The sequence below is a fragment of the Necator americanus genome, chromosome III (assembly GCF_031761385.1).
Source record: "Necator americanus strain Aroian chromosome III, whole genome shotgun sequence".
NCBI classification, from domain to species: Eukaryota; Metazoa; Nematoda; class Chromadorea; order Rhabditida; family Ancylostomatidae; genus Necator; species Necator americanus.
In genome coordinates this window covers 11,053,526-11,076,876 of record NC_087373.1, presented here as the reverse complement: position 1 = coordinate 11,076,876, position 23,351 = coordinate 11,053,526, and the positions used below count along the sequence as shown (strand labels likewise).

Genomic DNA, 23,351 nt, shown 5'->3' with positions numbered 1-23,351 from the left:
ATGGAATAGCACTCGCTCGACTGACGCGTTCACAAGTATAAATTACAACTCGACTTTTTCAGCTTTCCCGAACGCGGTGAACCCCAATGATTAACTAAGTCATTGTGTATTCTAGCTACACGTTCATAAACCTCAAACAATTCTGAACTGAAGTGAAGCCGTTGGCGCATCCCAAGCGGATTGAATAGCGCCAGACACTTCACTCTTTTAGACTTCATCCTGAGTACTTTCAGTATCACTATGACACCAAATAATTGTGAAGTAATTGAAATTCTTGCCTTAGTATCTTCTATTTCCTCATATTTGTTTCATTTGCTTAATTTTTTCTTAATTAGTCACATTAGACATTGCACAAAAAAGAAGAGTGAAGTTTGAAGAAGTGCCAACAGGAGCCATAAAAAGTGACTTTTTACTGTGAATTATTTTGGATTAGGTGTGCTTTTATAAGCGAACCGAGCACATCATTAATGCAGTAAACGAACGCCAAATCCTCTCAGTAAAAACGAAACGATTACAGTGACCAAAATTCAAAATGATCATAGCACAAAAAAGCAGTTGAAGATGATATGACTTTTACTTCTAAAAAATGCGAATAGTTCCAAACCCAGCGTTACACTGAGATTGTGGGGTGCTACAATTCATCTACAAGCTTGGTCCGAAGATCACGAGTGTGATTTGAACCTTCATTTCGACTCAGGTTGATACATGGACCGGTTCCATATTCATCTGAGCAGGTCAAAGCAAAGTGTTGTTCTGTCTGACAAAAACGGAAAAGCAAGGAGTTTATACAGTCTCAGTCGTGTAGCCATGTCGTCAAAACGTTCGACTGCATCTGCATGGTCAATGGTTCGAAATCGCTCTACTGCCGACCATGCCTTTCCTCGTTCCGAGCTCGATAAATTTGGTACCGGACTTGTGTGGGATGCATTGCTGTGAGATTGGATACATGTTCACTTTAACCTTAACAATCCTAAGCGATTCTCGAAAGAGAACGAACGCGCGCTTCATCCTTTATCACGTGTTCCTTCCTGATTTTCTTCTTACATGCTCCTTCGAGGAACGAAAGGCCACTCATGCCAGGGAGCTGATTACACTCCCCTCTCTCTACATTGGTCTTAATTTTCTAAATCACTTCTGTTGAAGTACAATTCTATAGTTGGCCTGTGATTTCGCACGATCGCCGTTGATCGTACTGTCTCATGCTGCGTCTGCAATACCAGATTTCTCCTGCGTTCGAGTTCCGTCTTTTCGTTTTCGTCGTCTTGCCGTCTATCCTTTTTCTACCTCATAGAGCTTATCACATTATTTAATAATGACTTCAGTGGTTCAACTCTATTTTTATTCTTTAATCATACGTTCCAAACTTCCATGACCCACAACTTGTTTTTGTGGTATCGTGGTGATGAGAAAAAGAGAGAATGTTTGTTTAAGCTGTAAATAAGCTGCTTTACTTTACCTGCTTTAATTAATACTTTAGTTCTTCTTTATGTTCATTTGCGTCTTCCAACGGACATCTAACTTCTACGCACCTACCTTAGAGGGATTTCTCTTCTCTTTAAGAATTATTGGAGAAATTCAATCACAGGAGATCGGCAGATTATCGTGCAATTTCAGGGAACATGAGGAAAATTGGGCAAAAGCCATGACGTAAACGTGTGATTTGTGAATTCTAAACAGTTCCGATTGTGTCCGATATGCATAATTCCGCTGTTAGATTAATATGTAGTGTTCGAATCGCTAGTGGAATAACTTCTAATGAAAAATTTCAGCGAGAGAAAGGAAACGAAAGTAAAATAGAGAGGAAAAAAGAAAGATAAAGAGGCGAACAGTCGTAATTATTTTCATCAGCTACCGACAAAGCTGCTGCTTACTCATCCCAGGGTAGCTTTCACTTGCATATAACCAATATCCTTCGGGATGGGGTCCTATTCCTTGAAGTCAGCTTCGGTACAGAAGTGACACTTGTATCCCCTTTAGGCATGTGCAAAATGAAGATGCTGAAACGGCATCATCACTCAATTCCAGGCAAATTCTCATGTGATGATTCGCGGGATCATTCCCAGTGAAAAAGAAAGATTTAATTCTAATGATAAAAGCAGATTGGCGACCGGGTGGCATAAACAGTTTCGGGAATGCATTGTGGATTCCTCAACATGAAGTTATAAAAAGTTTTGAGAGCTGGAAAAGGTCGTTAAGGATGTCGAAAAATTGGGAAAAAGTGAAGAGAGCCAGTAGGAGACAAAAAGATGGTATTAGCTGATAAATAAACATGTGCTAAGGGATTCAAAATTTAGTGAACGTCAAAAAAGTTCAGCTGAATAAACAGAGGTAAAAACAAATTCAGATTTGGTCCCATTAGCTGAAGGAGTGCTCTGGATGGTATTCTGTCACTGTGTATCGAAAAAATATTGATAACTGAAACGCGGTCGAAGAATTTTTTTCAGGTCCCAATATCTCTGATTAAATTACTAAATTATGATGATTAAAAAATGGATGAAATGTCTCAAGAAAGAAAAGTGGTAATGGATGCGATTTTGATAATTGCGTTTGAAATAAAGTCGCTTAATATTTGAATAAATGATCGAAGAAGTGGTTGAAACTAGTGTAGCGAAAACAGTTTAGCCAAGATCATAGCACACGTTCACAAAATGACAAAAAATTATTAGATTATTAGACAAATTAGACAAATTATTAGACAAAAAATGACAAAAATAAAAAAGTTATGAAAAAAAGGAATAAGGCCAACCACACGTTGGCCTTATTCCTTTTTTTCTGCCAACATCCTTTCCTCGTTGATTGGCAACACGAATGAAACTGGGTGCTTGAATAAAGGATAAAAGATAAAGCTCCTGGTGTTAATCAATCCGCTTAGGATGCGCCCCCACGTTCACTTTAATTCAGAATCGTTTGAGATTTGCGAACGTGTATCTGGCCTATACTTGCAGTGGCTAGCCGATGTCGACCAGGAGGGATGAAGGGCTTGGTGAGCACTAGGGCGGATTCGAACTTCCGATCGATCGTGCAGGAAGCGGAACCTCTAACCGCTACACCGCTACACCACCGTGCTTGAATAGTAGCTAACATTACCTGACGTGAAACCTTATCTTTACCAGTACGATGATGATCTTCACGTCATTTCATGCTGACAGACTATTCTGCGCTAGATTTTGAGGAGAAAGAGGCAGAAATACTTCGAATTATGTTTCCAAATTTTATTTGTTGCAGAACTGCTCACATTCGTTCAAGAAGAGGATATAATTCTTTCATTTTTCAGTGATTAAATCGTAAGATAATTCTTTCATGCTTAGATGCTGGAACATTTGTTTTAAGAAATCCGTTCAACTCTGTCGATGAAACTACGAGTAGTTTACTTCGCAGGCCCGCCGCACTGAAGCCTGAAATTTTTCCTGTACCAGTAATTCTTTAGATGTTATTCTTACTAATTTCATACAACGCTCTTTGCTAGCGAAGAAAAGCGCGAGAATGCGAATTTAAAAAAACCATGGGAATTTTACTTCTTTCCACGTGCTTTTTAAGGATTGTCTTTAACTTCCGCTTGGTTTGATAAAGCTTTTCAGGGCACCTTGCCTTTACAGGAAGGTAGACTCGTCCACAACTGCTTTTTGTTCTTCTCTTTCTTCTCTTCTGTCTCTCACCATCGAAGATATATTTTTTATCACTCTTTCTGCCATCTCTTTTGCAAGTAAAAAGTAAAGAACCCATATGCTTCCTTGAAATAACATGGAAAATTCCATTAAAAGTAGCGTTTCACGAAGTTGACGTGATACGGAGATCCCAGGGAAAACCCAAGGTTTGGGTACTAGATTTCGGAAACGAGTGTTGCCCTGCTCACATCTTTTTTTTTCTTTTTTCGTCCTTCAAACACCAGCGTGAAAATACAGAAAGGAACAGAAACACAATGGTGGCGCGTTCTCTGCCGTTGCTTTCTTGTTGTCTTCTCGGAACTAACGGCAACATTAGTTTTTTCGACCTGACTCGAGAGTATTCGATGAGCTCATTTCTAAAGATATCAATAAAACTAGGGCGGGTAGGTGTATCGGTTAGAGGTTCCGCTTCCTGCGCGATCAGTCGGAGGTTTAAATCCGCCCTAGTGCTCACCAAGCCTTTCTTCCATCGGGCGTCGATAAATTGGTGCCAAACTTGTCTGGGAGGATAAAAGCACTGACGTGACACATCGGCTAGCCACCGCAAGTCATTGTATAGATCAGTTACACGTTCGCAAATCTCAAACGATTCCGAATTGAAGTGAACGTGGGAGCGCATCCTAAGCGGATTGATTAATGCCAGAAACTTTATCCTTTATCACTTATCAATAAAGCTAAAAACAGGAAAGCCAGCAGACCGGTATGGCTTATTTTCTTTCAGTTGCGGTTCGAAAGGCAGCTTTCCAAGGTTATGCGTTATTGGAGGCCAGTTGTCTTTAGTCGCTTATTTCAGAGTGTAAAACTTGGAGATTTGTTTAAGCATGTTAATCGCAACGCAATGAAACTGCGTCTTTATCGCTGGTGTTTCCCTGAGCTCAGCATATAAGTTATGGTTTTAGGATTTACATGCTTCAGTCGGTCTCCTCCAGCCCTTCATCTCTCTACTTCATTTCCTTTTCATAGCAACACAACAACGATTTCCCTGTATTGCAAGATATTTCCGTCCGTTCCGTTGTCGTTAGATTCTCTGTTGTTTACATTCAAAAACGTGTCACAGCAAAGGAATTCACAATGTATATATGAGGTTGCATGCGTTATGCGATGTCAGTGACAGCGCTGAGTTCGTCTGCTCGAACGTTCCTGGGAAACAGATGGGTTCTTGAATGTTTAAAAGACACGGAAGATGTTGTGAGCGGAAAGGAAACGCTTTCTTTCGTTATTCTTTTTGTGATAGGGAAAAGTAGAGGCGTTATCGGCTAGTCTCCTGAAATGGCTGCGAAAACACATATTCTTGTTCAACGCAAGTGACTTTCTTCCTTTCCTTCTAGAGGAGAAATTCATTTGTGACTTTCTAGGAATTTTCCTGAGTTTCAGCCCTTGCAGAATGGAGATGAAGTAGCATTTACTGTCTTTCCATCTGACAGGACTCTCTTGAAAGTTTGAAGCCAGGGTGATCGTGGCGGTCGGTACGAGCAATCCGCGTGGAGGAAGTATGCATCGAAAATGTAATCATACGACAAACAACACAACGACAGCCGAGTATAGCAAATTGCAGGAGAAAGACCTTTCAATGATTCCAGAAGGGGTTGAAAAATTGAGTTACAGTTATAATTTCAGCCATTGGGCGGGTTCAGCACAGTAGGTAAGAGGTTTGATTGTTTTTGACTGCACGGTCGATGATGATGTCGACCGTGCAGCCGCAATCAAACCTTTTGATGAAAAAATGATGTCGATGAATCGAAACCAGCAATGCTTTCCATAGCTACGAAGTTTGATAGGTGCCTCTTTGCGCCCCTCCTTTCGTTGATTGCTTTCACTTTTCAGAAGACAGCTCCCTGTCTCAGTTCCTTCATCCAACACAAGTATGGAAACCTGGCAGAAAACCTTCGGAAATCTTTTTGTAGGCCTTCTTACTTTCATAAATCTTTCAGAGAGTAGATTCTACAGAATGGAAAATTAAGAATATACATGAAAACAAATGTTGGCAATATTATTATGTCATTTCACAGAGAATTTCTTGCATCGTCCGATAACAATGTCCTGATTTTTTTGCTTTTTCTCGTTTTTTTTTCTATTTCTTTAGATGATTAGAGAGTCAAATCACCAAAGCTCAACGTTATACACCTCATTCTGTATTTAATCGAGAGTGCACGGTCGCTCAAATTGCGCATGTGATTTCGGCTGAGTTTGGAGGACATCGAGTGAAGTATAAAAACTCAGAAAGAAAGGCTCTATCGTCTCATTAAATACGAAAACTAAAGCCTTCAGGTTGGGTAATTTATTCTTCTCCTGTTGTCATTTTGACTTGACACTCTAATATTACAAAAATCTTTAAAACAAAGAAACCGTCACACCACCGTCACGAAGAGCGCAAAATTCTCTGCTTAATGACATACAACATTTTCCAGCATTTTCTAATCCTGCGTACATTTCTGAGTTTGAAAGAAAGCGGTCGCGGTTCATTCCTCAACCCAATAGTTTGCCGAGATGTCGTATTGACTTTTGATAAGCTGTACACGAGGTTGTTAAATAATTTTATTTGCTAACTCGCGAATCGCGTCTTTCAGAGACTAAAATGGGCGATTCATTTGACAACTTAAACGACGAAACCTCTCCAGCACTTAGCAGATCCACCTTTTCGATCACTAAATTAGCGGCTACACTGAATGCTCACTTTGGATCGGAGACGCCTAGCATTCACTGTTGATTGATCGATCACAAGAGCGAATGGTTCGATTGTCTCATTTAGATCAGAAGAATCATCCGAGATATGGTGCAAGTTCCCGCGTTATCGACAGACATTCGCCCTCGCGGTACATATTAGGGTTTTTAGCTTAGATCTAAAATGCCCGCGGCGATTCTCGAGTCAACCTTTTGGAATCGTGCGCCAAGATTATAGATGACAGAGATTAATGGAAATGGTGAGATATGGCTTTGTACGAAAACCGACAATATAAACAAATATTAATACAATACGAAATACAACATCTAACTATGCCGAGGTTCATTGGAAGCCGAACTTTTCAGTTAATTTGCAATGTGCAGCTGAATATTATTGACTTTTAAATGAAGCACTGTTGCTGATAAAGAAGATCGTAGCAGCTAGGCAGTTAATCCACTTTCTCAACTGCTGTCTGCATCATGGTGTTACTCCCAATTTTATTGGCCAAAAACGAGTGTGCAATCTGCGCAGGCTACCAGAGGACAGAGACCAAGTACGAGCAATTCAACAGTTCTTCCGCATCGTATTGAAGAAGAAGCGAGACGAAGTATACGCAGTGAAAAAGAAGTGTGCGTGGAAGAAACAATATTGTGCAAAGTACTTTGAAGATCGTCCCGGAAAGAGACTTGTGAGTAGGTCGATTTGGATATCCAACTCTATTCGATCCAACCTCGAGGGAAATCTACGTAGAATATTCGATCGCCTTTTAGAGTAGATCACGAAGCAACAATGCACCACCACTAAGTGCTGTAATCCTTCCTGGCAGGAGGAAGCACAATACTGTTTGTAACGATATGCTATCAAATGTTTCTTGAGTGACCGTGTTAAGAGAATTAAGACTTTTCGAGAATGCGCGGTCGGTTTTGGAATTGGATCCTAGTTTTTCTCCGTCGCAGAACATTTCAACTGTAGTTCAACTGTAGTTCTGCGCAAGATCCCTTGCACCCTACATGAAGTTCAAGATAAGCTCCACAAGAAACCCAATTTTAACTATATGAACTAACTAACTATAGGAAAAGAAACCAAAGATCACTCAGGGACAATCAGTCAATACCTTTCCGATGTGTGTTCTTTAAACAACAAGACGGTAACCCAGATACAGATGCGAAATTGTGCCTCTTTACAAACGTTGTATATAAAAAGGTACTTCGATTTCGTGAGAACACAACTAAGCCTAACACTTCTCTTGCACCAAAGCAAGGCATTAAGGAAGTTCGAGAGTTGATTAACTTTAAACCAAAAAGGTTATCTACAAGTGATAAAGGTAGGAGTTTCTGGTCATTCCACACCAGCTGGATATTGAAATAACACTAGGCACATGCCAAATTCGTCACTATATGGTTTGTCCTCCGTTAGTAAGTTCATGGAGAAGAGCCCCTTTCTAAACGACGAGTGGATTAGTGTCGCAAAATCACCTACCAGCACTTCTGCTCTTCTCTCTTTAAGGTCTTCCTTTTCTCGGTGGTAAGAATCATTATCCCAATTAATGATAGCTCTGGGACTTCGCTCTCTAAACTTTGCGGCTTTCTCTTCTCTACAGGTAAACGAAAATCTTCAGGGTAGGAGGCAATGGTCCGATCCCGTATAAAACTTTGGCGCAGCAGCAACATCCGCTAAGCAAAAGCTTTTACACGAGAATGATGAGCTCAATTTTACTACGATACCCTCCACCCGTGACTCCCACGTCCAGCGTAAGGAGGAGAGCTTCTGGAATTGCGATTTCCCATGGGTGGTCTTAGTCGTAATGACGAACTCGGAGATCTCCTCCTGTTAATTCCATTTTAGGCCGTGGGAGCCAATGTGAAGTTCCTCAGGCGTTCTTCTTGGGCTAACTTGGGCGTTGAAATTGCAAATTATGAGCTAGTAGAAGGCATGATCTTCTCGGTAGAACTTCCCTAGGTCCACATTGACATTTCGACTTCTTATTCTTCGTAGCTTGATGTGGGAGTGCTAGCGACGAAGATAGTCGAAGCACTTGTTAGACCACATCGTCTCATCCGCAAGCGATTCGGGTCTTAAGTTGTTCGAAAGAGTCGATGTTCTTTGCCATACTTGTGTTGACGAGGACGCCTATTCCTTCATCTCCTCTACTGTCGCATGTTTCTAAGAACAGTTCTTCTCCAGTTTGAATATACAGCGTTGAAAGGGTGACGTCGTCTCTTCTTGGCCGTTACGATTACGTCGTATTTAATCTTCTTGGCTTGCATCGTGAGAACTTCGATGGCCACTTTCGATGCAAGCGTACGTGCAGACCGTCATCCTAGTCGTTTTTCCGTATCGGCAGCTTATATGACTCCTGCAACGCCGTCTTTCTTGGCGCCATCATACCAGGCTTTCCTCCGGAATCGGAAGACTCTTTTCTATTATTGTGACATGCATGAAATTTTAAAACCCATGGACAAGTTGCATGCCTCTAGTCCCACGGGTTTGTGGGAGAACGTTTATCTTCCCAGAGTAGACATATTCGACGCGACTCAAAGCCGTCTCCCTTGCACCTCCCAGATACTTGATGCAGGCTTCAGGTCGGATCGACGTGAGGGTTACAAGGATGCCGTCCTGGCTCAGCGGAAACAGAGAGTCGATCCCCTGACTAACCCACCTCTCAAGGCAGGCACAAGGTCGCTTTTGGTCCTCGATTACCCCTTTATTCATCAACTGAGGATGCGTTACGTAACCTCGCGACTAAACTGCTGCGATCTCTCTAAAGAGAGAGATCAGTGAGGTCACTGAAATACCACCGAAGAATTTGAAATGACAGCTAACTCGGAATCGTTTATACGATACCATCTGTACTACACCAATCATATATTATTGATAATATTTGTATTATTTGCAATGTATTATTTGCCCCCCGCAGGTAGACCAGTAGACTGCTTGAAATCCGGCGTCATCTACTTGGTTTCTTGCACGAACTGTGGCGACGAGCATGTTGGTGAAACGGCACGACAACTATATGTCCGCATCGAAGAGCACGTGAATGGAAAGAATAGATTGAGAGAATAGACTCTTTTAGGTGCCCACAGAACACAAAAACACGGTAAAGCCGATTTTGAAATCAGGGTCCAAATCTTAGCGCACGGATTCAAAACGTTGGCTCGAAAATCGCTTGAGGCATTTTGGATCCAAGCCCTAAGTTATACCGCAAGGCCGAATGTCTGTCGAATGACGGGAAATCGAGCCATACCTCGGATTCTTCTGATCTGAATGAAACCAACGAATCATACGCTCTCGTGATCGAGTCAGTCAACAGTCAACATGTATGCTTGGCATCTCCGACCAGTGGTGAGCATTCAGTGTAGTCGCTAAGTTGGTTATCAGAAAGGTGGAGTTTATCTGATTAGTTGTGGAGAGGTTTGGTCGTTTAAGCTGTGATTTGAATCGACCACTTCAGGCTCCGAAGAAAAGTGATTTTGCCGATTGGTAGAAAATGAAATTATTTAACAGTCTCGTACAACTTATGAAAAATTAATGCGACATCCAACCATGCCGAGGTTCATTGAAAGTCGAACTTTTCACTTTGTCGAGAGTTCTTCCTGAGTTGATTAACTGTTGCTATAGGAATTGGGCGAAGGTGTACGGCAGGAAAGAACCTGGAAAGGAATCGCGACTCTACTCGTCCTTATGTTTGTTTGTTCACTGATTGGCTTAGCCTCCCATCTGTTCACACCAGGTTAGTTGCTATCATAATCATGCTATATAATAACGCGCTTGGTCTGTCACGTGTGTGTAGCTGGCATAACTATGAAATGGAGTGCGGCGTGTCCACCGGCGTCGAATTGGTGCGCCGGCGAAAGATAGCTATAATTCTGGATGCGACGAGTCCAGCGGCGTCGGTTTGGTGCGCCGAGCCAGATATCCATAGAATGAGGTGCGACGGGTCCCATGGTGTCGGAGTCCCGCGGAAAATGGCTCCCAGTAACTTCGTTTGCATGTTACAAAAGGTTAACGTAGAACATTATCTTTCTCAGTATGATAAAGTCTTCCACATCATTTTGTGCTAAAAAGTCATTCATTGATAACTCTAGGAGGGGAACCAGAGGAAAACCCAAATTTGGAGATATACTTTCAAATTGTGTCTGCATTGTGTTGGTATCGACGGAATGTTTAAAGCCGAATTCTCAATATTCTCCAAATGTAGAACTGACGCCGTTAGAAAGAAAAATAAGAAATCTGCCTTTATTCATAATAAAAAAAAATGAAGAAATATTGTTAGAGATACGCAAGCCTAATTTCACAGAAAAGGGCACTAATATTGATTTTCGTTGATCAGTGAAGGGGAGCAAGGCGAACTCCACGGAAAGTCTGAAGTCCGGCTTTAGCCAGACGTTCAGGCTGATTTGTTTGGTAACTTTATTGACGTCGGCTATTGTTTCTTGCTCGGGCGGGTGTATCACAGTCGGTGATAGGTCCGCTGTAGCCGCATGGCCGATGGTTCGAAACCGCCAAAAGTGGCGGCCAAGCCCTCCATCCTTCCCACGTTGATGAATTGGAACCAGACTTGTCTGGGAGGATCAAAACACTGACTTAATCATCGTCTGGCCCCGCAAATCCTTTGGTGGCCACGCGCTTACCAAAATCTCAACGATTTCAAATTGCAGTAAAGGGCAAGAGGATGAGGATGTCAACAGCAGTGACTTTATCCTTTATCGTTTTTATTATTTTTGCCTCTAGTGTACATGCGTGTCAAAAAATGAGGTTCTTGCACCCGTAGATAGATATGTATAGATAGATGCCATATTTTTGAAGCAATTCCTTTACTTTCCTGTTTCCTAACGCGGGCAAATAGGAGTCAATGAGGGGGAATGACGCCTACCTTGTTCATCCGTCCAATCCTTCAGAGCAGAAACTCAGATTTTTGGTATTCTTATCATTCTCTGTTTCTTTCTCCTCATCCTCACCTGTACAAACATCTATGAATTATTTACGCATTGACAAATCAGTTTGAACGCTTAAACAGTAATTGTTTACTAGCTACTACGTACGGAATTCGTAACTACTATTCCAACTCAACAACTATTTATTCTCATTCTCTTTGCATCTGATCATCTTTCGTCCCTCACGTACATTCGGTTCCATCATTCGTAGCTTTAACCTTGTTCTAGCACTCCATTCCTCATTTTATGAGGTTAATACCTGTATTCGTGTAACGGAGAGTCTACGTCACATTTCTGTGTCAGGTAATTCCTGGAAAATTCTGCAATTGTGGGAAATATAAACAATTTTTTCCATCCATCGATTTCAAAACACTGCATCTTGTTAACATACATAAGCGAACTGTTGCAGTATTGCGGTTTTCAAAATATAGCTGTTTTTCGGACGTTAGGCACCTCAAATAACGATACGCTATAACGTAGAGAGTATTCTGTCCACTAGCTGCACATTTCCCATCTTACACACGAACATACTAACTCATCACATAGATGGGTAAAGAGAAATAGATTCCCCAATAAATTTCATCCACTCTTGAAAAAAAATCTTGCAAGTTCTTCATGGTTTTCGGAAAGTACAAGAACTCCTCCAAACCAAAGCCTGAGTCAAGGGCTGAGCGATTATTCTAGCAACTGATGAAACCCTGCATATTCCTTTGCATTTTGTAAATAAATTAAACTACCAGCTGATATCATCGAGGTGCATTGAGTCCTCGTAAATACAGGACCGAGTGCACCTCGATGATACTGAGTGGGTTAATCATGCAAAATTCCAGGAGGAGATAGTCTAACCCAAGACGACAATGGCGAGTTTCAAGAATGCATATCTCAGCGGATCTGCACTCGGTTAATTATGAATTCTATTTCAGTCTCACAATTGGTTGGAAACCGGAACTCCCTGAAACGGCTGCCTCAAATAATGAACTATGGAGCGCATTTTGTAGGAGACAATGCAATCGTTTATACAAACATTCTTCATGGTCCTGTCCGGTTGTCTCTAGACAAAATGGAGCCAGAACGCCTACTTAGATTTAATCCGGTACTTTTCCAAAACTCTTTTCTTTTCTTTGAAGTTTGAATTCTAATAGTTGTTAAAGGTTGTAACTACAAATGCCTTAAAACATAAGTAGGGCTTGGGATCCTTTATGTATATAGGGGTGTAGGATGTTCATGAAGAGTGGAGCCATCGTTTTTCCATAGAAACACCAACAAATCTGCACAGCGTTCGTGTCGATTTGGTAAGCCATAACTCTAGTGGAGCGGTAAGAAATCTGACAAAATCAAGGAAGTTCTTGCGTTGAGTTAATAATATTTAATTTTATTAAACCTATGATTCAATATCTTAACCAAGTCGTTGTTTTTAATGCTTCAGGCCATGGACTATCCACTTCCTTCATACGATTATCGATATTATGCTCTCTGTACACGGACGTCTTCCTATGTTCGTTCTCTCTTAATGTTCTATTAGTGCCATTCTTGAGTTTGGATATTCGGAAGAAAAAAGAACTGGAAATTTTTGTTTGTCACAGGACACAGGAAAATTCAATGCCACGTACAAGGTCTCAATCTTGGACAGAGAGCTAGTGTGAGTCGTTGTTCGGGAAAACATTGTTAGTGTGATAAAGCTCCGAAGAGAAAACTTTTCTGCCCCGCTTCTTATGGAACAACAGGGAAACTTCTCATTTCATTGCATGTTTAATTAAACTCACTCGGAAAGTTGGATTTAACTAGTTGTTTTATAGTGCCGTGCATGATAGAAATTATAATGGGTCTTTGCCTATGGAACTAGAGAGAAAGTGAGTTTCCGACGTATTTTACTGGAATCTTCCCAGTATTTTCTTGTTCTCCTTCTTCTCTTAATTGACAAAAATAAGGGAGTTGAAAGAATTGGAGGGCAGAGAAGAGTTCTTCTTATGCTCTTGTGCTTTTGTTTTGCTGTATGTAGACTATTAATAGAAAGTTAATGTTGCATTGTCCTCCGATGGAAGTAGATAGACCAAATTTTAGTGAAAACCATATTACTTACTATTTCTCCACCAGTAGAATGTGGAAGAGGACATTAGTGAAAGCCTTGCGGTATACAATAGGTGTTCTGTTGCATTTTTAGACTGTATTATAAGGTGGGCGTTACAAAAACCGACGGCGAAACACTGCGGTTTTTTAAATGGAGTCCCGTTAGTTACGAATACGTTGGTTTTTTTGAGGTATTTTCCATTTGTGCTCTCGAATCCATCACTCAAGATTCAGGTTTTCTGGCAAGATGGCCATCTCTACTACTCAGAATCTCCCGAGTCGCTCACTACTTCAGTTCGGATCACCAGCGAAGGACTGAACTGGGAGTATGAAATTCCCGATCCGCCTCATTCTAGGGACGTTTTCGATCATCATTGGAAGGCAAATTCTGGGATTTTTGTTCTACTTCTGATATTACACCAGATATTCGCTCTCGAAACCGATAAGTCGGGTACTATCCCCAAATCCCTCCTTTACAGTTGGTCGTTTCTGGGGAGAATTCCGCAATTATTTTTTAAGTCAGTGGACGACTGACTTAACAGAAAACCCTGAGATGATACTCACTAGGAACTCAAATTAACCGATAAATAGCTCATTACTCTTCGATAGTGAAAGTATCAGTACCAATTTACAGACAGTTTGGTGGTCTAGGAAAGGCAAGAAGCTGGCTTTTCTCAGCAAGGATAAAGAGGAGGAAAATTCGATGCTGCTGATCAGGTGATAATTCCTCTGTAGGCTTCTGACAACTTTTTTTCAAAGTAGTTTTCCTAGCTACACAGATCGGAAAAGCTATCCGAGTGTGATACAACAAAAGTGTTCAAAAACTAACGAGAAACAATTACCAACATTCATTCTTTTCGTATGGGATAAGGAGACCCGCGAACTAAAGCAGATGGACGTGAAACTAAGGAACAGAACGTAGGCAAGAACATTTTGAGGATGTATTCCTGCAACAAGTCCGTGTTTTTTAGAGCATATCACTATCTTTATGCAGTGCAATGGGTGGTGATGCGAGGCGAAGAATTTCTTGTCACTTTTTGGGCAGATAGACTCCAAACGCACATCTCCATGACCATCTGTGATCACACGTCGGGTAATTGCGAACTGGTTAGGAATTGTTTGAAAAAAATAGGGCAGCACAAATTCCACTATTCTCAGCCACAATGACTGTAAAGTGCCTGTTTTAGATGTTCGAACACGAGTATCCTAGCAAAACGTGTCTGGAAATTTCCGACTTCTCATCCGCATTGAGCAGTGACGATGCTATTTATATCCTTTTGCCGCGAGCCATGCCGGATGGAAACAGTTACCAACATATAGCTAAGCTAACTATCCAGGTAAGGTAAGGTAGCTAACCTCGGCGTGAACAAGTCTTATCTATTGTGCTGATTATAGAGAGGTACGGCGAAAGGAGCAGAAGATATGAAATGGGCTAAGTCATCATTCCTTTCAATAGGGAACTTTGACGTCGTGGAATTAAATGCCTATGATAAAAACAATGACATCGTGTAAGTAATTTTAATGCTGTTCTTAGCCTTGTTCACAAACTTAGATTTCTAACTTGGTTAATTTAATTCTTAATATAATATCATCCTATATAACAGGAACCTTATTCTATCACGTGTATATTAGAAAAAAGGATAAAGTCCCTGGCGTATCAAACCATTTGGGATCCGCCTACACGTTTTACTGGAATTTGTAATCGTTGAGGATTTGGAACGCGTGTTGGTCTATAGAATGACTTGCGAGGGCCAACCGGTGATAAAGTCAGTGTTATTATTCTCCCAGACAAATCTGGTTCCAATTTACTGCCCCTCCCCGGAGGGATGAACGTCTTGGTTTGCATTAGGGCGTTTTCGAACCCTCCACCTAGTGGTTACAACGAACCTCTAACCGAATGCGCCACACCCACACCTACCCATGGTGAAACGGGTCAGATAATATCATGATATATAACAGGAGGCTTATTCTATCACATGTATATATTATTATATTTAAAATAGCATGTTTAAAAACAAAGAATTTAGAGTAAATTTAAAATAGTAGAAAGTGGTTAAACGGGTCAGATAAGTGTGGTGGTGCCAGAAACCGCTAAGATGGGTTGGAAAGAGTCCCACGACATTTTTGTACACATTTTCGACATTTTGTGAAGACCGCTGTATTTTGGCTACCAAAAATAAAAACGTCTTATTCAAGACTCTTCGTTGAGATAACATGAAAAGATGTGAACTGATGCGATACTGTTGAAGATAAAGTTCTATGCCAGACCTCTTGAAATGTTAGCTCTTATTTAGTCAGACATTTGCATAAGTGGTCTCTACTTTTTGAGGAGAGCATATAACGAGTCTAAGGCATATAACGGCAAACGTGGAAAGAAAGAGCTACGGACCACGGATCTCCCTCACTAGAGGGATCACAGCCGGTTAGTCGCGTGGCTACGTGGCACGTCCCCGGGTGACGGATAGGAGGCTAATCGCGGACCAAAAGCGACCTTGTGCTTGCCCAGAGACGCAGGTGGATTCAGGAGATGGACTCCCTGTTTCCGCTGAGCCAGGACTGACTCATGACATCCTTGTGTCCCGCACGTCGGTCCGGCCAAAAGCCTGCAATCAAATGACTGGGAGGTGGAAGAGAGGTGGTTTGGAGTCGCCTCCAACAAATAAGCTCCACATGTCCACTCCGGGAGAACGGAATTTCTCCCAGAAACTCATGGGACTAGAGGCTTGCAACCTGCCCATGTGTCTTAAAATTTTTACGTAAAACACAGTAATAGAAAAGAGTCTCCTGATTCCGGAGGAAAGCCTGGTACGGTAGCGCCAAGTAGGACGAGGTTGCAGGAACCATGAAGGAAAGAGCTACATGGAGTAAATAAGGTTAAAACTTAACAGATGCTCTCGTCGAGGCTATGAAAACTCCTTTTTTCTGCCAAATCGACTCATTTATTTTTTTTTGTCAAATCTACATGCAGTTATTGCGCGATAATATTGCACCGCGGCACCCTTGCACATTCTACATTTGGAGAATATTCGACCATCAGCTACAAACACAACACACAACAACAAGGTGAAGATCAAAGCGAACAGTGGTCACAGCTATGAAACGGCTGCAACCATCTATCTTTTGCGTCTTGCACACGAAGTTATCACGCACCATTTCAACGCTGTGGGACTCGTTGCAACCCACTTTATAGCTATCTGACGCCGAGTGGACCCGTCAAACCCCTTTTATACTTATCTGGCGCCGGCGCACCAATCCGACGCCGGTGGACCCGTCGCACCCCCTCCTATAGGTATCTGGCGCCGATGGACCCGTCGCACCCCCTCCTATACGTATCTGGTGTCGGTGGACCCGTCGCACCCGCTTCTATAGGTATCTGGCGCCAGTAGACCCGTCGCACCCCCTTCTATAGGTATCTGGCGCCGGTGGACTCGTCGCACCCCGTTTTATAGCTTTCTAGTGTCGAGGTAACAACTTGACGCCGGTGGACCTGTCGCACCCCCCTTTTTGAATTTCGTGACTGACACACACACACACACACACACACACACACACACACACACACACACACACACACACACACACACACACACACACACACACACACACACACACACACACACACACACGTGACAGAATAAGCCCGTTGTTATATATCATGATCATGATCATGATAACTTGCTTCTAATATAACTTCATGACACAGAATCAAAAAAGTACAAACTTGCATACATGGAATAAGCACGATGTTGTACAGCATGACATTACTGCCACTGATCCAATATCGCCCTGATCCTAGTCGCACTATTTTATTACCAAATAAAGAGGCTATTTCTCCCGTTGCACCAGTACATGAATTCTTGTGAGATATGGTTTTAATCATAATTGCTCTTTTTCCTATTTATCATAGATAAAGTTGTTTCTTTCCCTTGGCCATTTTTAAAGGTGCAGAGCAAGACAACCACCTAACAGAACAAACCACTTTTACTCTCGTGCCCACTTGACCGTCCACATGGCCCTCTCCATGTAAACGACCGAATAAAGAAACAAACACGACTACATAACCACACGGAGCACGGAAAAATCCAACGAGAAGCACCACTAACCACTGCGACTTCACGGCCGCGAGGGATGAACCACTCGCTGCTACCAGTAGGTGTTGCACAGTGGAACAGCTCTATCCACGCAAGGCGGAAGCCTTATCTCTAGTAGCTGATGTAGCCTTCACAACCATCGGGAGCATCCTTGACAGGCTTGGGCTGGCGATGGGGTCTTTGGTGTTGTTGTCCTATGCGTCCTTTTATGAGCCCAGCCGAGAGAATGCACCCCTCCGGTGTTGGAGAGCTCAGCCTCTGAATGGAATATTCGAATAACTTGGATGAATGGGTCGCAAGCGCTTTATTTACATTACTCGTACCTTAAGAATTTTTTTAAAGGTATTTCACAGCCTCAGCGCCTTCACCAACCAACCGGCATCTATATTCTACGAAAGGATCACCGGTATGCCTCGGATTCGTATATTTACGAAATTCTTTCATATAGCGCTTGACTTTAAGACAAGTGCTGATGAGTGGAAATGCATATCCTGTGGATATTCCAACTGTACCTTCCAAATCAATCAGTTGACATCCGACTTCAAGCATATACTCATGTGGTGCAAGGCGAGTGAACTCTTCTTCTGCTGCATTCCAATTGATACAGGTGTGCCCATACCAATGAAAACCGTGTTTGCTAGATCGCTCTAATTCTTTATTTTGGGGTTTCTCACTTTCATTAGAGACCTGCCTATTTCAAATAAAACTAGCTTCTTTTTGTGACCTGCTGTTTGCTTCAAAACTACCACGCCCATGCGCTGAATCCCCTTAGAAAGCTATAATAAATTATGAGAAATTGTACTATGTGTTTTATTGCTTCTACATAGCTTTTAGGTTTACTTTCACTTTATTTTACACATTTTTTTCTATTTTTGAGTTATACCATATAATATTTCATCTTTTTCATAGAACCCAGTTCCTTTTTGATTGCCTAATAAGTCTTTTCACAGGGACCAGCGCTTCCACGATATTACCTTGGCGAAATTGTTGGACGGAAAGTTGAAAACTGTGAGATTTCCAACTCACTGTGAAAAACGAAACGCCTTGTACATGTAATCGATTTAGTGGTGGAAATCCTAAGAGACGAATATTACGAGGGAATGTTGGCTTTGACAAGATTACCAACTGTCATACGCGACATCGTGCCGCTGAAACAAGGATATGGTAGGTTGATCTCCTTCAAAAGCTTTGGGTTTTATAATGATAGCTACGACCCGAAAAAAAGTTGTGATGGTACCCTCATCGCTCCTATGAGCATTGGTCAACGGCAGCATACCCTGTAATTTACTTGAAAATTGTAATTTTGGTATCCTTCCAAAAAAACATAGGGATACAGGTATAGATCAGGAGTATGACCACGCTCAGTTTCTACTCCTGGCAGGTGCGAAAACCGTTCACTTAGTGGTCTTTCCGTACGTTTTGTCCTACGGGAGATGTTAGAACGCGCTACGCTTGCACGACTCTCGACTCTTGCTGACTATTGCAGCAGATTATCGACTAGTTTTACTTAAATAGGCTCCAACGGGAACCTCTTTGATTTTAGTTAAGCGTGTTCACGTTCATATTAGATATGTACACACCTAATCCAAGGTTTCTCTTTTTACCTTCTCTCCTTTTCTTCTTTATTTTTTTTCCTACGAGAAATTACAGCATCGCGAATTTCGTAGTATGCTTCGTTCGAACAGTAGTGAGCGATTGACATCGATCGCGTCATTACACTTGGGAGCTGATTTCACATTTCATTATTTCACGAAAACATGAACATGAAACATGACATGAAAACAAAAAACGTGACATATATGAAAATAGCGGAGAAATCATTCGCGCGAGAGTTTCAAAGAGCGGTTAACAAATGGAAGGGGCTACCGATATGTACTTCCGTAAAATATCCTTTTTCACCTTCATTGGTGTATGTTTTTAAAATCACGCGTCCCAATGTAACAGCAAACCACCTCTTATGATCTTTCCAGATAAATTATGATCCCTCAACAATTACATTTGCAGAAGCCAATGTGAAGATCTACCTTCCACCTGATCAATCAGTTCGATCTAGTTCCATACCAGTGCTGCTCAACGTGTAAGTTTCGAAACTTGTCGAACCCCCTCTTTGGAATTTCGAGACACACACATGCGACAGAATAAGACCGTTATTATATAGAATGATATCATTCTACTATTTCATTTCGTATACCATTTTGTACTACACGGTACAATAATCTCTCTACCAGAATGTAACAATATTTATTTGCCTCACTATCTAACATTTATTGGTGCAATAAGTAGGTGCTCTTTGAGTAAATAGTCTATTGGTACGAATCACATGCAATAAATAATGACTCTCTTTCATTATCGCTTACATTATCCATCCACTACTTCAAGTGTTTACAGTTAGGGTGAGCCTTTAGGCGCGCAGATGACACACACGCACATACACACACACAGACACATACACACACATACATACACGACAGAATAAATACGTTATTATACAGCATGATATCATTCTACTATTTCTTTTCGTATATCATCTTGTATATATGCTGTTCGATAATCTCTCTACCGGAATGTAATACTATTTATTCGTCTCACTATATAGCTTTTATTGGTGCAATAAGTAGGTGCTCTTTGGATAAATAGTCTTTTTAACCAAAAATATGCAACAAATAATGACTCTCTTTCATTATCGCTTACATTATCAATCCACTACTACCAATGTTTTCAGTTACGCTGGCCCTCCAGGCCTTCAGATGGCTAACGATGAATTTTTCACGATGGATGAGTTCGCAATGATCGTAGTCGCTTCACAAAATTATGCTGTGGTAATGGTGAGTGTGCTACATAGGATATCAGCTGAAGGCAATATGCTTGTTCTCTTCAGATAGATGGACGTGGATCAGGCGGACGTGGATGGAAGTACCGAGGGGCCTTCTACGGCGCACTAGGCACCGTGGAGATCGAAGACCAAATAGAAGGGATTCGGTAGCTCTTACTCAAGTATGACCGTTCCTCATTTGATAACCATAATTCTTAAGACAGGTGATGAGGAAATATCCCTTCCTTGACGCTCATCGTCTTTCGGTATATGGATGGTCTTACGGAGGATTTGCAGCTGCACTGATGACTGAAAAAGCGCCTGAATCATTTTTTAAATGTGCAATTTCAGTCGCTCCGGTTGCTAACTTTTTTTATTATCGTAAGTCTAAGGCTGATGTATGCATAGTTCTTCGAGGTGACCTTCGCTACTGCCTGGTATTCCAGACGGGTCGTACTCCGAAAAATACATGGCGAATGCTGAGAAGTCCGGCTATGATGCTATCGACATTACTAAAAATGTGGCGAATTTCAGGAAAACTCGCTTGTTACTGGCTCATGGATTGTATGATGGTTAGATTTAATGTTGAAGAAAGAACATCTCGTGATTTTTGTTTCGGGCTGGTCGTAATTGCGGTGACTTGATGTAAATGGACTTGTTTTCTTAAATCATTGTAATCGGGGCAGAACATGCGCGACGGAGTGAGAAAGCGGCCGCACCCGCGGAGCTAACGGAATCGAAGTGAGACGATGGCTAGCTCCTCACATCTTCACCGTTCTAGCGGTGGTCCCACCTCGATAGTAATTGCTCGGTCAGCCTTGTCGCTTCGATCGTAAACGCTTACATGATCAGGCATCATGTCACTTTGACTGCCGAACACAATTTTCGACACTTTGGTTACGCATGGTGCGGACATTTAACGTACTCCACTCCTTCATATCCTTCACATTTCTGTCAACAAAGAATCCGTTTTTCATACGTCAGCCCCGCATTCCATGCTTGAAAGAACAATAAATGTTTGGCTTCTACATGAAAGGAAAGCTCAAAAGATCTTTCGACCAAAACGCTCTTTACAACCACATCCACCTGGCTAATTCTTTTGTTCATATTCATGGATGTTGTTGACGTTTATACCCATTTTTCTTCTTCCTATACTCAGGCGCCATATTTCCAGAAAACGTTCACTTCCAACACAGTGCGCTTTTAATTGAAGCTCTGCAACGAAATGATATTGACTTTGATGTTATGGTGAGTTCAGGGTCATTTCAATTTCAATTTTTTCAATTTTTTTTTCAATTTCTTCAACAGCAATTTAAGGTGTATCCAAATGAAGACCATACTATAGGGCCATCCCGGTTCACTTTGCAGACGAAAATAGCGTCGTTCCTTGAACAATGTGCCAAAAGTGTATGACAAATTAACATTCCATCTGTAACCAACCTTGCAAAAGTTTCGGTTATTTATACTTTGAAAGTGATTGGTCCACAGTTTACCTGTTGCTTACATCTGAAAGGTGATTAATCACTTCTTCCTGATTATGAAATAAAGAGATTTGTGTCCACTCTGATCATCAACCCCTTCCAAATAGAGTTAGGCAGGAGTGACTATAGCACACTCTCCATCTACTGTTCAACAAAAATGTTGGAAACGGCTGTGATGTTGAAAGCGTCGCGATCCGTTCGAATTCTTCGATCATCCTGTGTACAGATGAAAGTTTTTAAATTGCTTTGCAGAATACTCGATGTTTTCTATAATAATCAGTTCTTTTTCCAATCCCGTTGTGCACTTTGCTGATTTCTGGAAGGGATGTCTTTCCTTGAAAGGAAAGCACCCCATTTTGATCCTATTATAAAGGAGAGTTTATTATAATTTGACACATCAGGATTATCTCCCGTATATCTGCGGAGCTGCTTCTAGAAAACCGCTCCCAGCGTGAATGTTTCAATAAGTAGCCCTGTAACGAATGGAGGAGGATTAGATAGCGGAACAAGCACCGTAGACACCCAGGTCCAAATTGAAAACGGATTTATCTTAAAAACCGAATCTTGGTCATACAGAAATATCGATTTTGGAGGAAAAAATATACTCGCATCCTTGAAATCGTTCAAGCGTTCGTTCTGATTTTGGTAACCGGGTGGAGAGAGAGATGTGTGAGCAATAGGAGATGACAGGTGGACTGGGAAGAAGAGAGAAGAAATAAAGAGATGAAAGAGGAAAGAAGGAGAGGGTCGCTATTAAGCGCACTCATAGAAAATTAGGTAGTAATAATCTGATATATATAATAATTTGGCGAGTGGCGTCACCGAGGCAGAGCGAAAAGTGGCGGCGAATTGTGAAGCGAGATGTAGCTTCTCTTTAAATGAAACGGTCAGAAGTCAATCCTTTTGTGTATGGATTTCGCACATAGTGTCGAGGATTTAAAATGTACATTTCTTTTTCAACAATGATGAACTTTCACGTTATCACTCAAAAAGCAATGTTATTACTTAGCGAAGAAAAGACATCAACAGCTAGAGATATAATAAGAAAAATTAGGCTGGAAACTAGGCTGATTAACTTAATAGCACTCACGGTATATTTCATGCAATACAATTTTGCGGAGGCAAATTTCGCTTATGTTAGGGCACAGACTGGTGTTTCTGACTTTTTTCGTTTTTTTTGAAACATGGTTGAGAAGAATTGTAATTTTTTCTTTCATTTTCGAATTTTTCCCAGCTAGCTTCTGGGAAAACCAAAACACTAGTAGAGATGAATACTTGTACAGTTGTGTTTTCTTTAATGTTCTACCAAAACGTGATGTCGATTTTTTTTTACTTTAAGTTTGCAGAGAGAAAAAGTGCGGAATTTTAGATCTTCGGCCTCTTCTCAAAATCTGTACGACTACGAATAAAGTGCAATATCTCTGCTCGTCCCTCACAAAAACTATTAGAATTCATATTTGGTTTTTAGTCCTTCCTTCTACAATTACTTTTCGTTCTTTCCAAAGTTACTGGAGAAAATTTGAAGCAAAATCTTCAACGTTTCTCAACTAATTTTCGAAAAAAAAACACATAGTCACATAAAAGAGACTACTGTTTGTTTTCGGCGCAACCTTCACCTACAAAACGCGCTCTTAGTTGT

The 23,351-nt window shown here is 41.3% G+C and overlaps 1 protein-coding gene across 2 annotated transcripts; it reads left to right on the top strand.

Moving 5' to 3' along the window:
• Nucleotides 1–807: 807 nt before the first annotated feature.
• On the top strand, nucleotides 808–21,644 carry RB195_009239 (uncharacterized protein; the record flags this gene model as incomplete). 2 transcript variants are annotated; one of them, XM_064189696.1, is made up of 26 exons in its annotated part: nucleotides 808–932; nucleotides 5,490–5,565; nucleotides 9,946–10,057; nucleotides 12,092–12,121; nucleotides 12,185–12,354; nucleotides 12,688–12,756; nucleotides 12,845–12,900; nucleotides 13,058–13,111; nucleotides 13,423–13,504; nucleotides 13,563–13,709; nucleotides 13,963–14,045; nucleotides 14,100–14,246; nucleotides 14,300–14,435; nucleotides 14,516–14,665; nucleotides 14,724–14,836; nucleotides 17,762–17,825; nucleotides 17,882–17,986; nucleotides 18,370–18,427; nucleotides 18,485–18,583; nucleotides 19,424–19,496; nucleotides 20,142–20,244; nucleotides 20,298–20,398; nucleotides 20,452–20,612; nucleotides 20,678–20,803; nucleotides 21,406–21,479; nucleotides 21,549–21,644. In XM_064189696.1, the coding sequence occupies 26 exons, from the start codon at nucleotides 808–810 to the stop codon at nucleotides 21,642–21,644; spliced, it is 2,610 nt and encodes an 869-aa protein (XP_064047279.1). The 2 variants fall into 2 exon arrangements, with proteins under 2 accessions (XP_064047279.1, XP_064047280.1); XM_064189697.1 differs by lacking the exon at nucleotides 808–932 and having other exon boundaries at nucleotides 5,530–5,565.
• Between the last annotated feature and the right edge of the window lie 1,707 nt (nucleotides 21,645–23,351).